This window comes from Neovison vison, chromosome 13 (assembly GCF_020171115.1).
Source record: "Neovison vison isolate M4711 chromosome 13, ASM_NN_V1, whole genome shotgun sequence".
NCBI lineage: Eukaryota > Metazoa > Chordata > Mammalia > Carnivora > Mustelidae > Neogale > Neogale vison.
In genome coordinates this window covers 17752007-17766838 of record NC_058103.1, presented here as the reverse complement: position 1 = coordinate 17766838, position 14832 = coordinate 17752007, and the positions used below count along the sequence as shown (strand labels likewise).

The 14832-nt window shown below is 42.3% G+C and overlaps 2 protein-coding genes across 4 annotated transcripts in view; one reads left to right on the top strand and one right to left on the bottom strand.

Moving 5' to 3' along the window:
• Nucleotides 1-174: 174 nt before the first annotated feature.
• Nucleotides 175-14397, bottom strand: SAMD15 (sterile alpha motif domain containing 15). Of its 2 annotated transcripts, none has more exons than XM_044231915.1 (3): nucleotides 12482-14397; nucleotides 11407-11505; nucleotides 175-1342 (listed from the first exon to the last, which is right to left on the bottom strand). In XM_044231915.1, exons 1-3 carry the CDS (start codon nucleotides 14246-14248, stop codon nucleotides 1124-1126), a joined length of 2085 nt encoding a protein of 694 aa, XP_044087850.1. In that variant the 5' UTR covers nucleotides 14249-14397; the 3' UTR covers nucleotides 175-1123. The 2 variants fall into 2 exon arrangements, with proteins under 2 accessions (XP_044087850.1, XP_044087851.1); XM_044231916.1 differs by having other exon boundaries at nucleotides 12743-14397.
• TMED8 (transmembrane p24 trafficking protein family member 8) overlaps nucleotides 2154-14832 on the top strand; it is a 54419-nt gene continuing 41740 nt past the window's right edge. The window contains exon 1 of one of the 2 annotated variants that reach the window (XM_044231918.1): nucleotides 2154-2508. In XM_044231918.1, the coding sequence (XP_044087853.1) occupies nucleotides 2478-2508 (31 nt within the window). In that variant the 5' untranslated portion in view covers nucleotides 2154-2477. Of the gene's footprint in view, nucleotides 2509-14345; nucleotides 14698-14832 lie in introns of those variants that run through there. The other variant, XM_044231917.1, reaches the window with a different exon arrangement.

Sequence of the window (14832 nt, the reverse complement as noted above, 5' to 3'; positions counted from 1 at the left end):
CCTATCCCTTTCCCCCCTTCTCTTCCCTTTCCCTTCCCTCCCCTCCCCTTCCCTGTCCCTTCCCTCCCCCTCCCTTCCCTTCCTTGTCCTTTCCTTCCTCCCTCCCTCCTTTCTTCCCCCCCTTCCCTCATAAACCCTACCCCCAATGTGGGGCTCAAACTCACAACCCCAAGATCAAGAGTGCATTCTCTACCAATTGAGCCAGCCAGGCACCCCTTGAATTTCATTTTATAAAGGTCTGGAAGGTACCACATAGAAGAGTCTTGTAAATAAACCCCAGTCCCTATTCCATAGTCAGTGGTACTTCTGTAAGCCACATTGTAAGGATAAATATAAATTTTTAAAAATACTAAAAACCTTTTTTCTCTAATGCAGAAAGGGAAAGACTCCCCTCCCCCCTTTTCTTAAAATATTTTCTTTAGAAAACATGTAATTTAAATCCTTTCTCTGTTTTTGAGATGTATGTAAATCCTCTAACAAGTTGAAGAAGTCACCGGCTGGTTTTTTATTCCAAGACTGTGTGTTTGGGAGGCTTTGGAGCCATGTCTTTGAAATGGGAGCACTGGGGAGGACGGCACCCTGTCTCCCTGACCCACGTGCCTGACTCCACATAGTAACTTCCTGTTTGTCATCAAGATATGAGAAATTTTATTCTTCCTTTGGCTGGTTACCTAAAAGGGTGGCATTTCCTTGACTTCATAATCTTTAGCAACTTCCCTTGCCTGTGATGCCCAACACTGCTGATTTAGTGCTGATTCAATAATACAACTGTTTCTTTTTCTGCATTTGCAGAGAACCTTATTCGGGTTGGCGGGAGATTTTACTTTTAATTCCATTTCTCTAATATGTTCCTACGACCAGATGCATTTCTAGAATTTCTCAAGAATTACCCAGAAAGAGAAATATTGCTACCTTTGCTTAAACATGGGGCTAACTTGAAACACAAACAAAGAGAAAGTGCTGAGAGGTGGTGATAGAACTGGAAGTGGAACCAGAAGTTCTAACTCTAATCCTTAATGAAGAAGAGAAGAGAACCCGAAAGAACACACTTCTTCCCCCCCAGTAGTTCAGTTTGATCTTCCAAGGTGAGTGAAACAGCTTTCCCCTACAGTTCAGTGTCACGCTATGCTTCCTTCTCTTCGGGGGTGGTTATTTTTGGAGCATAATCCTGTAATCCTTCTGCTTGCACAAATTCAGAGAAGGTCAAGGAATCAGATTTTACCCCAGCGTGACCTTTTCGCTCTAAAAATAAGCCGATATTGTCCCTGTAGGGCAGGGTGATGGTACGGCTGAACAATGGCTCTTCAATTCCGAGGAGCAGCCGTGTGTGCCGAGAAATTGCCTACAATACAAGGATAATTTCTTAATGAAAAATTAACTGAAAATATAACTAAATCAAAGAAGTTTTACTCATTTTCCTAGGTCTCTTGAGTGCTAACCTCTTAATCTTTGGGAAAATAAAATAATGAAATAACACATGGAAAGGCTTAGTAGACAGGTCATTATCAAAGTTTTTATGAAAAACATCAAGTGGGGCGCCTGGGTGGCTCAGTGGGTTAAGCCGCTGCCTTCAGCTCAGGTCATGATCTCGGGGTCCTGGGATCGAGTCCCGCATCGGGCTCTCTGCTCCTCCTCTCTCTCTCTCTACCTGCCTCTCTGCCTACTTGTGATCTCTCTCTGTCAAATAAATAAAATCTTAAAAAAAAAAAGAAAAGAAAAACATCAAGTGGGCACGTGAGTGGCTTAGTTGTTAAATGTCTGCCTTTGGCTCAGGTCACGATAGCAGGGACCTGGGATCGAGCCCCACATCGGGCTCCTGTTTCTCTCTCCTACTCCCCCTTGCTTGTGTTCCCTCTCTCACTGTATCTCTCTCTGTCAAATAAATAAACAAAATCTTAAAAAACAAAAAAGAAAAAGAAAAAATCAAGTAATTTATTATCTTTTAATAACTTCCATAAAGATGAAAGATGTTTCTAGGCCCTGCATCAGCTTGCCATGGATGGGTTCATTTCTTTCTTTGGGCTGAACAATCCGATCAACCCTGTGAGCAGATAATTTGTTTAGATTAAGAGCCATGACTACCTCTGGGAAGGTTAATAAATAACTTGTCTATAAGGGGCTCAGTTAACTTGCAATTAAGAAAAAAAAAGTCATTAGTCAAATAGTTATTCAATTTGACTAAACACAAATCTCAAACACTAAAAAGTCAGATATTAATGTTCTAGCTATTTGGGGGAAGGGGCAGGGGAAAAAAAGTTCCAGCTGTTTTATTAGTACTTATCCTTGTGTATTTTTTACAAGGCTCTTTGCCACAATTCTCAGCGTCTCTAAAACACGTTTTGTATTCATTGACCACCATGCCACTTGATATCCTAGATTAAACTGTCACTGCATTTTCAAATTCTAGCTTTAATCATAGGTCTGCTATAACATTGCTATCTGAATCCATATTCTGCATCTGGATGAGAATGTAATCCATGAAATTTCTGCTAGAACACAGCCAGAGCGGTGAGTAGATCCCTTTCTTTTCTTTTCTGTTTTCTTTTCTTTTCCTCTTTTCTTTTCTTTTTTTTTTCCTCCTCTTTTCCTTCCCCTCCCCTCCCCTCCCCTTCCCTTCCCTTCCTTTTTTTCCTTTTCCTTTCCTTTCCTTAGTTTAAAACTACCGGCTATAGTTACAAGGTTGTAAAATGGATTCGTGCTACATTCTTAACCTGATGCAAAACTGTCCATTAGTAATGCATCTTAGATAGATAAGATACATGGTACCTGGGTGGCTCGGTTGGTTAAGTGCCCCACTTTCGGTTTTGGCTCGGGTCACGATCTTGCAGTGCAGTAGTGAGATCGTGCCCTGTGTTAGGCTCCAAGCTGAGTGTGGAGCCTGCTTAAGATTTAAGATTCTCTCTCTCCTTCTCCCTTTGCCCCCTCTCTGCTCATGCCTGTACATGTTCGCTCTCAAACAAACAAAAAACAAAACAACAAACAAAAACAACAAACCAAAAAACCAAACTATTAAAAAAAAATAGACAAGATATACCTAGGTGGCTCAGCCAGTTAAGCAGCTGCCTTCGGCTCAGGTCATGGACCCTAAGGTCTTGGGATCAAGTACCACATTGGGTTCCTTGCTCAGCTGGGATCCTGCTTTTCCTTTTGCCTGTTTCTCTCTCTGCCTGCCACTCCCCCTTCTTGTGGCATTCTCTCTCTCTGATTTAAAAAAATGTTTTAAAAATGTAGACAAGGCACATTTTTCTCACATCTTTCTTGGTTTTGTTTAGACTCTGGAGATGATTTGTGGGTAAGAGAGTCTACACTGTTGCCTTGTATTCCTACTGGGAATACAATTGAGGTCTGTAGCAACTGAGGTTTCTAAAAGTTTAGATCCAAATGACTATTCTTTAAGGATTCTCATTTGTAACTGATGCTGCTACAATGAGCACCTTGTTTGGTCTGTTCCACACCCTGAATGCCCCGACCATAGCGGATTATTTGACAAATTCACTGAGGCTTTATAGAGGGTTCCCCAGGAGGGACCCTGTAGTCATAAACAAATTTATTCACTATTAACCAAAAGAGTTATGTGCCCACTGTAGACTGAGAAAGTCCAGTACTGTTTAATATTCTAATGCAGAAATTAAAAGTATGATAAAAGCCCTGGTTACATGTGGAATCAGGAAATATAACCATCTCTCTTCTGCAAAGGACTAAGAGGGTCCTTTGATGGGCTATAAATTAATCTAAAACTGTGAGTTCTTGAAAATCTGTGAATAACAACAGATTTTATTTTTTCCCAAGACTTAGAGCAACTTACTTGAGTAACTTAATTGAATTATGGAGCAACTGAACATGCATTACTTTAATAATTGCAGGATTATTAAATATAGGTATTCATGAAGACTATTAAGGTTTTCTAAGGATTCTTTTTTTTTTCTTTTTAGATTTATTTATTTGACAGAGAGAGACACACACACACACACACACACACACAACGAGAGAGGGAACACAAGTAGGGGAAGTGGAAGAGGGAGAAGCAAACTTCCCGCCAAGCAGGGAGCCCAATGTGGGGCTTGATCCCAGGACCCCGGGATCACCCTGAGCCAAAGGCAGACACTTAATGTCTGAGCCACCTAGGCGCCCCTCTAAGGATTCTTAATTCCACATTCTAGGATGGTGGCTCATGTTCAATGCTTGGCATCAATACAGAGCACCTACTTCACTCAGTCTCAAGCAGATATTTTAACACCTATCACTTTCAAGAGGATTCTATTATTACTATGTCATCATTGTATCTTGTGTTGATTATGGTTTTTAAAGGCTGCTATTCTTTTTTTTTTTTTTTTTTTTTTAAACGGGGCTTGAACTCATGGCCCTGAGATCAAGACCTGAGCTGAGATCAGGAATTGGATGCTTTTTTTTTTTTTTAAATATTTTTTTAAAGATTTTTTATTTATCCACTTGACAGAGAGAGATTACAAGTAGGCAGAGAGGCAGGCAGAGAGAGAGGAGGAAGCAGGCTCCCTGCTGAGCAGAGAGCCCGATGCGGGACTCGATCCCAGGACCCCGAGATCATGACCCGAGCCGAAGGCAGCGGCTTAACCCACTGAGCCACCCAGGCGCCCCAGGAATTGGATGCTTAATTGAGTGAGCCATCCATGTGCCCCCACAGTTTAGTAATACTGTTTGGTTACCTTATGGTATGTAACTATGCACATTTGCACAATGGGAAGCTATAATTTAATTAAACCTAAAAATATCTTAAACTTAAAGAAATCATAATTGAATTATAAAGATATGGTTCAAATATGAATCATCTATATCACCATTATTAAAGCAGATGTATAGTCTCCTTAAAATCTGCCTGTTGATTCATATAACAATGTGGATTAATCTTTTTTTAATAAAGATTTTATTTATTTATTTGACAGAGATTACAAGTAGGCAGAGAGGCAGGCAGAGAGAGAGAGAGAGAGGAGGAAGCAGGCTCCCTGCTGAGCCTGGGATCATGACCTGAGCCGAAGGCAGAGGCTTTAACCCACTGAGCCACCTAGATGCCCCCAGTGTGGATTAATCTTAAGTGCATTTTGCTAAGGGAAAGAAGCCAGACTCAAAGCCTACATATTATTTGATTCCATTTATGTGACATTCTGGAAAAGGCAAAACTACAGGGACAAAAAACAGATGGCCAGGGTTTGTTCTGGAGTGATTGGCTAACTACCAATCTACCAAGGGACACAAGGGGAATTTTAGGGTGGCAGGATTGTTCTGTATGGATCTTGTGGTGGATACATGACCCTGCACATTTGTGAAAACCCACAGAACTGCCCACTGCAGAGAGTAATTTTACAAATTTTTAAAAAGCCAGGATGTCTGAGGAATGCATGATAGAATACAGGCTGTGGACCATGAATCTAATTGTATTACAGAGTGAGACATAATCTTACTGAAGGGGGTAGGGAAGAAAGGAGCTGACCTAAATAATTTTAACTTTGAAAACCAGTGTTTTGTCTAGGTAGTGTAAGGCTAAAGACAAAAAGAACTGTAGACAAACACTGTACTCTGTTGGTGTGTTTCTCATAGGCATACATATTTATAGATAAGGAGATAAGCGTTCTCCTGACAGAGGAGGACATTAGAAAGAAGCAAAGTGGGACAGGGAATAGGAAGGATGGGTGGGCCAGAATGAAGCCAGTGCTGGGCTAGAGTCAGGGATAAAAGTATGATCTCATGCTTACAGAATGGAGATAGAAATCTGTGTGTACCTGGGATTTGTATATGTACATAGATTTCCTACATCTTTCTTCTCTGAGTGCCCAGAAGCCGTGACATCCCCATAGCAGCAAGCACAACCTGGAATGCATCTTGGTTTCTAAATACCATTCCCTGCTAAAAACAATCAGGGCTCCTTGAAGATTGTCTGAAGTAACATGTAATGCTCTGGCTAGGGTACTAGGACCAAAAAAAATAAGGGGTGCCTATCAGGAGGACACAGGTGCCAAACTGAAAGTGTCCCAAAAGGCAGAGAAGGGACAATTAAAAGCAGAATTCCTTATAAAGGGTTCCAGTTGAACATGGAAGAAATGAGGAAAATAGAAAATCACCACTAGAACACCATAGTAATCACTGCTGCAGGCAAGATCCACTGATGGATGCTAGAATTAGTAGGCCAAATTTTAAGGAGAAACTGGATATTTGCACAGCCTCAAACTACCTTCTCCTATATATTTTTTACTTTGGTAGTCCATAAACTCTGGTACTCCTCTCTCCAGGAAGTGGATCATAATTCCTCTCTCTCTGAGTGTGGGCTAGACCTACTAACTCACTTCTAATAAGTAGAATATGAAAAGGGAACATAGTAACTTTATAATGAAGAAGCCTGACAGATACCACCTTAACCAGGTGATCAAGCTTCACATCTCTAGTAATAAACCACTTTGATATCATGTACTCCCTGATGAGATGAAAAGGGTGCATCACCTCTGTGATAGTCTCCCCCAAAATGCGTATCTTCATGGGGAACATGAGACAAACTGAAATTGAGGGAAATCTTCAAAAAACTCGACTACTGCTTTTCAAAGTGTTATAGTCATGAAAGACAAAGATCAGGAAACTGTCACATGTTGGAGGACACCAAGACAACAATGACAGCTAAAGGCTGTCATACGGGGCGCCTGGGTGGCTCAGTGGGTTAAAGCCTCTGCCTTCAGCTCAGGTCATGATCCTAGGGTCCTGAGATCGAGCCCCACATCGGGCTCTCTGCTCAGCGGGGAGCCTGCTTCCTCCTCTCTCTCTCTGCCTGCCTCTCTGCCTACTTGTGATCTCTGTCTGTCAAATAAATAAATAAAATCTTTAAAGGCTGTCATACTACTTTAGTATCCCTGACTGGATTCTGTAAAAAAAAAGGATTTCAGGGATGTCTGGGTGGCTCAGTCTGTTAAGCGACTGCCTTTGGCTCAGGTCTTGATTCCAGGGTTCTGGGATTGAGTGCCGTATCGGGATCCTTGCTCAGTGGGGAGCCTGCTTCTCCCTCTGCCTCTGCCTGACACTCTGCCTGCTTCTGCTCTCTCTCTCTCTCTGACAAATACATAAATAAAACCTTTAAAACATAAAATAAAAAAAATTTAAAAAGGACATCAGTGGAAAAATTGCAGAAATCGAATAAAATCTGTAACTTGTTTAATAGTATTGTACCAATGTTAATTTTTTTCTTTTTTTAAGAGCAGGAGAGAGGGGTAGAGGGATAGAGGGAGAGGGGGAGAGAGAATCTTAATCAGACCATGCTCAGTGCAGAGCCTGAGATGATACTCAGTCTCACGACCCTGAGATCAAGACCTGAACCAAAATGAAGAGTCACACACTTAACTGACTGAGCCACATAGACACCCCAATTTCTTTGTTTTGACAAATGTCCCACAGCTACATAAGATGTTAACATTAGGGGATGCTGGGTTTAGAGTATATAGGAAGTCTGTATTATCTTTGCAACTCTTCTGTAAAACTAAAATCATTTGAAAATCGAAAGTTGAAAAAAGAAAAATATTTTCATCTAGTGATAATTTGCTCAGGTGTTATGAATCTGGACTATTCAAATAGTTTGCATCAAGGCAAGTGTAGTAAAATTGCTGGGACATAAAGCTTATGAGGCTATATTTTGTAATAGAAAATCATGCATACAAAAGGAATAGGTAATTCACCTATATTTTTCTTCAGATATTTATCACAGAGTTCTTTTGTTCACTTGATGGAGTTAACAAAAATATTCTGAGAATTATTTTCTTTTTCTTTTTACAAGATTTTATTTATTTATTTGACAGACAGAGATCTCAAGTAGGGGGAAAGGCAGGCAGAGAGAGAGAGAGAGAGAGAGGAAGCAGGCTCCCCACTGAGCAGAGAGCCTGATGCGGGGCTCAATCCCAGGACCCCGAGATCATGACCTAAGCCAAAGGCAGAGGCTTTAATGCACTGAGCCACCCAGACCCCCAACAATTATTTTCTAAGAAGCAAACATAAAGTAGGTATAATGCTATCTTGTCTAGCTTATCCATAGGATAAGTAAGATTGACTTCCTCTCCCCTTTTTACCAAGCCAATGTGGCACTACAAATTGGAGTAACAGGAGAGTGGCTTCAAGAGCTCCCCTGGTTAGGTTCAAAGAATTGGTGGGTCTTTCCCTCTGTACTCCCCGTCAGTCTCACCCACACAGTTAAGTTATTCTCTTGTCTTCTCAGAATGTTGGAGGAAGGGCAAAGGGAACAGTACGTTCTCTCTGCAAGGGTAAAAGCATGAATAATTGCAAAATTAAGGAAGTAAAAGGAAGTTGAAGAGAACAGAAACTGGCCATACAGTCACTGGGAAGCTTGTAAATGGATGGCACAGTCCAAATGTGGTTCCGTTTCTTAACAGCATGCTCAGAATTCTGCACTCACCAGCTCTTTCCCCAGTTCTGCCACTCTGCCAAAGCCCATGAATGACAAGGCAGGAGAGGTTTGTTTGATTGTTTAAAGATTTATTTATTTGAGAGAGAGAGAGAGCCAGTGAGCAAGCGAGTGAGGGGAGGGGCAGAAGAAGAGAATCTTCAAGCAGACTCCCCACTGAGCCCAGTGTGGGGCTTGATCTCACCACCCATGAGATCATGAGCCATGAGATCATGACCTGAGCCAAAACCAAGAGCTGGACACTTACGTGACTGTGACCCCCAGGCGTCCCAGATGATGCGGGAGAGTTAACATGAAAAAGAGTACTACACTGTGTAGTGTTGTTACAGGATAAATTGTGGATATACTAGGCATTGTAATTACAATGGTGGGATTAAAAATGCTTATATATCAGTAAGAAAGGTAAGTACAGCATACTCAAGTGTTGGGGAATGTGATAAAAAAGATGTGACTGCCGTTTGACCCGTGAACTTGACCCAGGCACTCAGAGGTTCCTCACCCCCTCCTCGTCCTTGGAATGTGGGTTCCACTTGCCTTTCCCATTCCCAAAGGCATTAACGACATGGCCTTGAGAGGGGGATGTGTTGAAAACACTCGCACAGTATATGTTACTGAATCCAGTTAGTGCCTCTTAATAAACTTTTGAGATTTAAAGGCCAGGTGTGGAGACCCATTCATCTTGCTGCCTTTCAAGACAAACCTCGTATGTAAATTCCCTTTTTATATTATTAAAATTGGCACCGACCAACCTGGAGTGGCCTGCCTCTTTCTTCATCTCTCCCTGACCTCTGAGTGCAGGAGCCAGTTTCAGATTACACAGGGAAAGTTCCCCAGAGGACTGAGAACCAACATTAAGCTAATATATGATCTGTAAAAAGTTTCCTCTGTCATAGTGTATAATTAGCTTTTTTATATAGATCTAGGTGTCAAGTAAAGCTTCTTTAAGATACCTTTAAATGTCTTGATCTTTATTATTCTAGTGACTTCAAGGAAAGACCACATTTGTCTAGTGACTGATAACTATTCTCAAGTTTACTTATTCAAAGTTCTTGGGGATTGGATATATCATTTACTCATGAGCATTTCAGATTTTTAAGACCTCTTATTTCTTGCAAGCCCAGAAAAATAATAATTAGAATTTTTCTTATTGCATTGTTGATATTGTATTTTTAGAATCAGAATGTCAAAGAAGCCAAATAAATTGGCAGATTCTGAAAAATGGTTTCTCATAAGCTGAAATTCTTGGTATTTAAACATTTCAGGAACTTGTATTATAAGGTACTATTTTGCTAATTCTATTCCTTATTTTTATTTAGAACATCCAAAACACTATAAACATAGGTAGAAATTAGAGCTCATAAACACAGTCGTATCATCTTTGAACATAAAAAGAGTGAGATATTTTACCTTGTGGTATTTGGTATCTATGTGAAAGTATGGTTGGAAATACCAGTTTGTAATCAGTGGTCCTTTTCCACATTACATATGTAGTGGTTCATGGTTATAAAATTGTTCATTTAGAGAGGTATGGTGGTTTAATAGAGCATGGAAGTCATACAGAATGGATCTGAATTCTGCCTCTTAAACTTACTATCTGAATTATCTTGTGTAAGTCGCTTCATCTTTCTGGGCCTCAGTTTTCTCTTCTATAAAATGGGGATTAAGTGAAATAATATATGTATGATGCCCCAAACAGGGTAAGCACTCAGAAGAGAGCTATTAGTAGAGTTCAAAAGATTAAATGTTCACTTACGACTAACTACATTTAGTAATTTAAAGGATTTCTTTATATCGTGTTGCCAGGAAAAGGGCTTAGGTATTAACAAGTATAATTTTTTTTATTTTCTAAATCATATGACTTATGGAATTACATGGTTTTAATGCCTGATCAAGAGTCAAGTAGGGAACAAATTCCAGGGCCTACCCCAGCCCTAATGAATCAAAATCTCTGTAGCGTGGAGCTTAGGAATTAAAAAAAAAAAACAAAAACTCATCTGATTCCAAAGACTATTCAAGTTTGAGAACCACTGAGGCAAAGCTTATGTGCAAGTGTCCTGAATGAACACTGCCATGTTGGAGGGGGGGTATCAAAGGCAAGGTTATAAATATGATTATGTGTGTGAAGCTTTGTCAACTCTAAAACACTATAAATGGAGGTAGTGTTATCCAAAGAAGCATAATCACAGACTGCTGGTGCTGGAGAGATCTTAGGAAATTGAGGTCCAGAGGTTCAAGTAACTTGTTGCCAAGTTAGGCAGCAAAGCAGCCAAACACATAGGTGTTAGAAAAGTGCCAAATGGGTGTTAGGAAAGTGCCAGTGGGAGCTTGGTGGGGGGAGAGGTTATTGGGGTTGGGGAGGTTAGAAAAGATTTCATGGGGAGACAAGAACTAAGCTGGATCTTAAAGGATGATTAAGGTTCATATTAGTCATACAGGGGAAGGGACTGAGCAGAGAGGCACAGGGAGGAATGCACAGGAGTTCAAGGGTGTGAGTCAGACCCCAGTGAGGCTGAGCAGGAGACTCTAGAGAGAGGTAGGGAAAAGAGTGGTGACTGGAGAAAACTTGCAGAGTGCCTCAAGTCCTAAGCTAAGGAACTGAGACTCTCTCGCAAGCACAGGGGATCCAAAGACGGTTTCTGAGTAGTCTGAATAGTTGGAGGGTGAGAGTCTAGTAGCAGGGCCCTTGAATTCAAAAGGCCTATTAGCAGGGGGCTAATGGAATATTCTAGGAATGAGGCAAGAGAGGTCTGAACAAGTGAGAATGGAAAAAAACCAGATGCTATACAGGGAACCAGCAGTTCTTGGGATCTTTGCAGGGATCAAAGCAGACAGAAGAAAAAACCACTGTGTGTGGGAGAGGGTGCGGGTAGGGGGATGGGACTGGAATTATGATCATATCACTGACAGAAAGAGGAAGCCGGGATGGAAGAAAAGGTTGGTCTGAGACGGTGCTCTTTAGGGAAACATTAAACACAACTCACCTTCATGTCCTCAAAGTCTGTTATCCCCATCTGAGGGAGGTTTGAGCAGTTTACGTGAATGAGCTTTCGACCACAGATGAAGTTTGTGGTAAAACACTCCTGTTAGTACAAGAACATCACTCAAATGATTATGGTAAACAGAAGGAAGAAAAGAAAGAAAAGAAGAAAGAATGGAGCAAAGGAGAAGAAATATTTGGGGGGAGAGACAGGAGGGAGTCAGAGAAAAATCAGGTTTTTTTCTTAGTTCTGTACAGGGAAAAAACTTTTAGTTTTAAATTCAAATTTAAAATAATCCTAATAATCCCACACATTTTCCATCTGAGCTCTCCACTAAATTTCATACTGTTCCTTAATATATATATATATATATATATATATATTTTTTTTTTTTTGGCATGATACACCTAGTGCTTCCTTCATGCCTCAGTTACATTTTTAAGTAGTACCAAAGATTTCAGAACTTATGTTCTTTTGTGGTAGCCTAAGAACATGATTGGCATCAGTGAAATGAGAGGATTCACCCTACCTTTTTTTTTTTCTGTTTTTAAAAATTATTATTTTTTTAGTGACATATAGTTGACATTCACTCTATCTTTTTAATAAAACTACTCTTGGTGAATTGGCCATTTAAATTAATACTGTTAGGGGCTCCTGATACACATGACGTATTTGGGGCAGACACTTAAGATTAATAGTACAAGTTAAGGGAGCTGCCAGTAAAACAACTTGACAAAGTACCAAAAAGTCTACCTTGGACAAAATTTGTTAAAAAAAAAAAAAGTTTTCTGTGAAAAGACGCCTATATACATTTATTAGTCTTTATTCAAGAATTGCAGAGAAGTATACGATTGTGATAAATAGGGAAAACTATAAATGTGACCCACCCTCCCTCTATCAAAATACAAAAGACATCAGTGGAAAGAACAAACTTTAAATCCAAGTTACCTCTACCATAGTCCAGGACTTTTCTATGACCCTTCTAGTGAAGAAGAGGCAAGAGCTCAGGTAAGGGTAAGAGGAATAAGAGATAGAAGGACGAAAGAATGTTAATTTTATAAAAGTTATTTTTGTATACCTTGTACTGAGGGAAGCCTAGCTCACTAATCCACTCTGCAACTTTCTCTGGGCTCCATTTAAGATATTCAAATTGTAGTTCAGTACTTTCTTTTGGCTGGGTTTCTTCATCTTTGGGGCCCTGTTTCATCTCTGGGGACAATTCTACAACTTTTTCACTAAAAGACACTCTTAAATCCCTCTGAGAGTCTGAGAGGTAAGAGTGTAAATCATCAGTAACTTCCAACAGTCCATTAAAATCTTTAGAAAACTCATTACTTACCCTCATTGAGTCTACTTTACTTACTCTCAGAGACTCAAACGTGGACTCTCTTTTAGCCTTGGTTTTTTTTACTGACCACTTTCTTGTTTCATAGTCAGAGTGTTCTAGCTTATCTTTGTCTGGGGAATATTTAAATTTGACTGGTTTTGGCCTATCTTCCTTGAAAAATTCTGTATATGACACTATTCTTAGTGGCAGTTGGGCTTTATCTGGTAATTCTAGATCTTTCTCTTTAGTTTCTTCTGTTTGTGTCTTCTCTTGAACCTCTGGTTTGGTTTTCTGTGGTGGCCTTTGACCTGTTTCCTCAGTTAATTTTCTTGGTTCTTTCTTTGGAAACTTTGGCTCTAGATCATTCTCTTCTCCTGACTTTCTTATTGTCTCCTCTGATTGGGACTTCTGTGGTGGTGCCAGCCCTGTCTCCTCGGTTGATTTTCTCTGCTTATCTTTTTGATCTGATGGTTGAGTGTCCTCTACTGGTTCTAAAACTTTCTTCACAGTTGACTCTTTCAGTGTCTCCTCTTCAGCTTCTGGTTTGGTCTTTCCTGATGGCTCTAAACCTATTTCCTCAACTGATTTTCTTGATTTTTCCTCAGGAAATTCTGATTTGGTGTCTCCGAGTGGCTCTGCAACTTTCTCCTCAGTTGATTTTCTTCGGTCTTCCTCTGGATTCTCTGGTTTAGTCTCTTCTGGTGGCTCTACACCTGCCTCCTCAGTAGCCTTACTTCGCTTCCCCTTTGGAAACTCTGGTTTAGTCTGTTCAGGTGGCTCTGTCCCTTTCTCCTCAGGTGATTTTCTTTGTGCTTCCTCTGGAATGGTCATCCTTGGCGGCTGCAGATCTGCCTCCTCAACTGATTTTCTTGGTTTCTCGCTTAGAAATTCAGGTTTGGTCTGCTCCGGAGGTTCTGGACCTGTTCCTGCATATTGCTTTTTAAATGAATCCTCCAGAACCTCCAGTATGTTCTTTTGTAGCAACTCTAATCTTGACTCACTGAACGAGGCCCCTGAAACTTCAGACTCTGTCTCCTCTGGGAGCTCCAGATCTGTTTCCTTATCTGACTCTGTGAGTACATCCTCTGTAACATCTAATTTGGCCTCCTCCGGTGGCTCTAAATCTGGCTCCTCTTTATCATCCATAAGGACCTCGGAATCCTTGAAAAGCTCTTCTCCCATCTCTCTCCATGTCTCTGACGTTGCCTCCTGCGGCATCCCTGGCTCAGTCTCGCTAGGAAGGTCTCTCTCGGACTCCTTGGGTATCTCCTCCTTGGACGTGCTGGTCGGTTTTGCGTGTAGGTGTATATTCTCCGGCGCCCCCACTTTGAGCTCTTTTTCCTCCATCTCTGGCGGGGGTTCCTGGTCAGTCTCTACAGGCAGCTCCGGGCCTCCCTCTGCCATCGTGTCAGTTTCGGGGTCTTGAGCCACTTTAAGAGCCGTAGGCAGTTCGACCTCATACTCCAGATCTTCTCCTTCCACTGGGCCGGAAACGTCAGGCTCTGGGACTTCAGCCATGACGCACGTTAGCCGACGCGCCCAGGCCTCCTAGCAACCCCAACTTCCGATAGCGTCTCTATGGATACCATGATTTCCGGCCGAGTCTTCCTGAATTTTCCCCAGGTTTTGTTTGTTCTGTCAAACCGTGACTAAAAACCTGCGATCAAAAGCACGCAGGCACCCTCCCCGCGTCCGCGTCGGCTGCCTCCGCTGCCCAAAGCCCCTGCGGCCGCTCGGGGGCCGGCGCGCTGCCCCTTCCGGCCCGCGGGCCCCGCTCGGCTCCTCCCGGCGCGCGGCCGCTGGTGCCGCGCTCGCTCGGCCTTCGGCTGTTTCCGGAGCCACTGGCGGCCGGCGGCGGAGGTGCTCGCGGAGCCGGCTGCAGATGTCGGAGCGGCAGGCGGCCGGGGGGCCGGCGGGCCGCGGCGGGGACGGCCCGGGAGTGGAGGGGAGCCAAGCGGCCGCCTCAGGTACGCAAGCCGGGGGCCGGCGGGTGGGTCCGCCCGACCTCGGGGCCCCGCTCGTCGCGCGAGGCTCGGCCGCGCCCTGTGCCGCTCTGCCCCGCGCCCCTCGGCGGCGCGGACCCGCCCGGGCGTCCCCTTCGC

Excerpts from the sequence above, each read along its gene's own strand:
- SAMD15 (XM_044231915.1), bottom strand. The coding sequence starts at position 14,248 with ATGGCTGAAGTCCCAGAGCCTGACGTTTCCGGCCCAGTGGAAGGAGAA. Across the intron at positions 11,506-12,481 it reads TAGGCTTCCCTCAGTACAAG|GAGTGTTTTACCACAAACTT; the intron begins GTATACAAAAAT and ends TTGTACTAACAG. Across the intron at positions 1,343-11,406 it reads CAGACTTTGAGGACATGAAG|GCAATTTCTCGGCACACACG; the intron begins GTGAGTTGTGTT and ends CTTGTATTGTAG.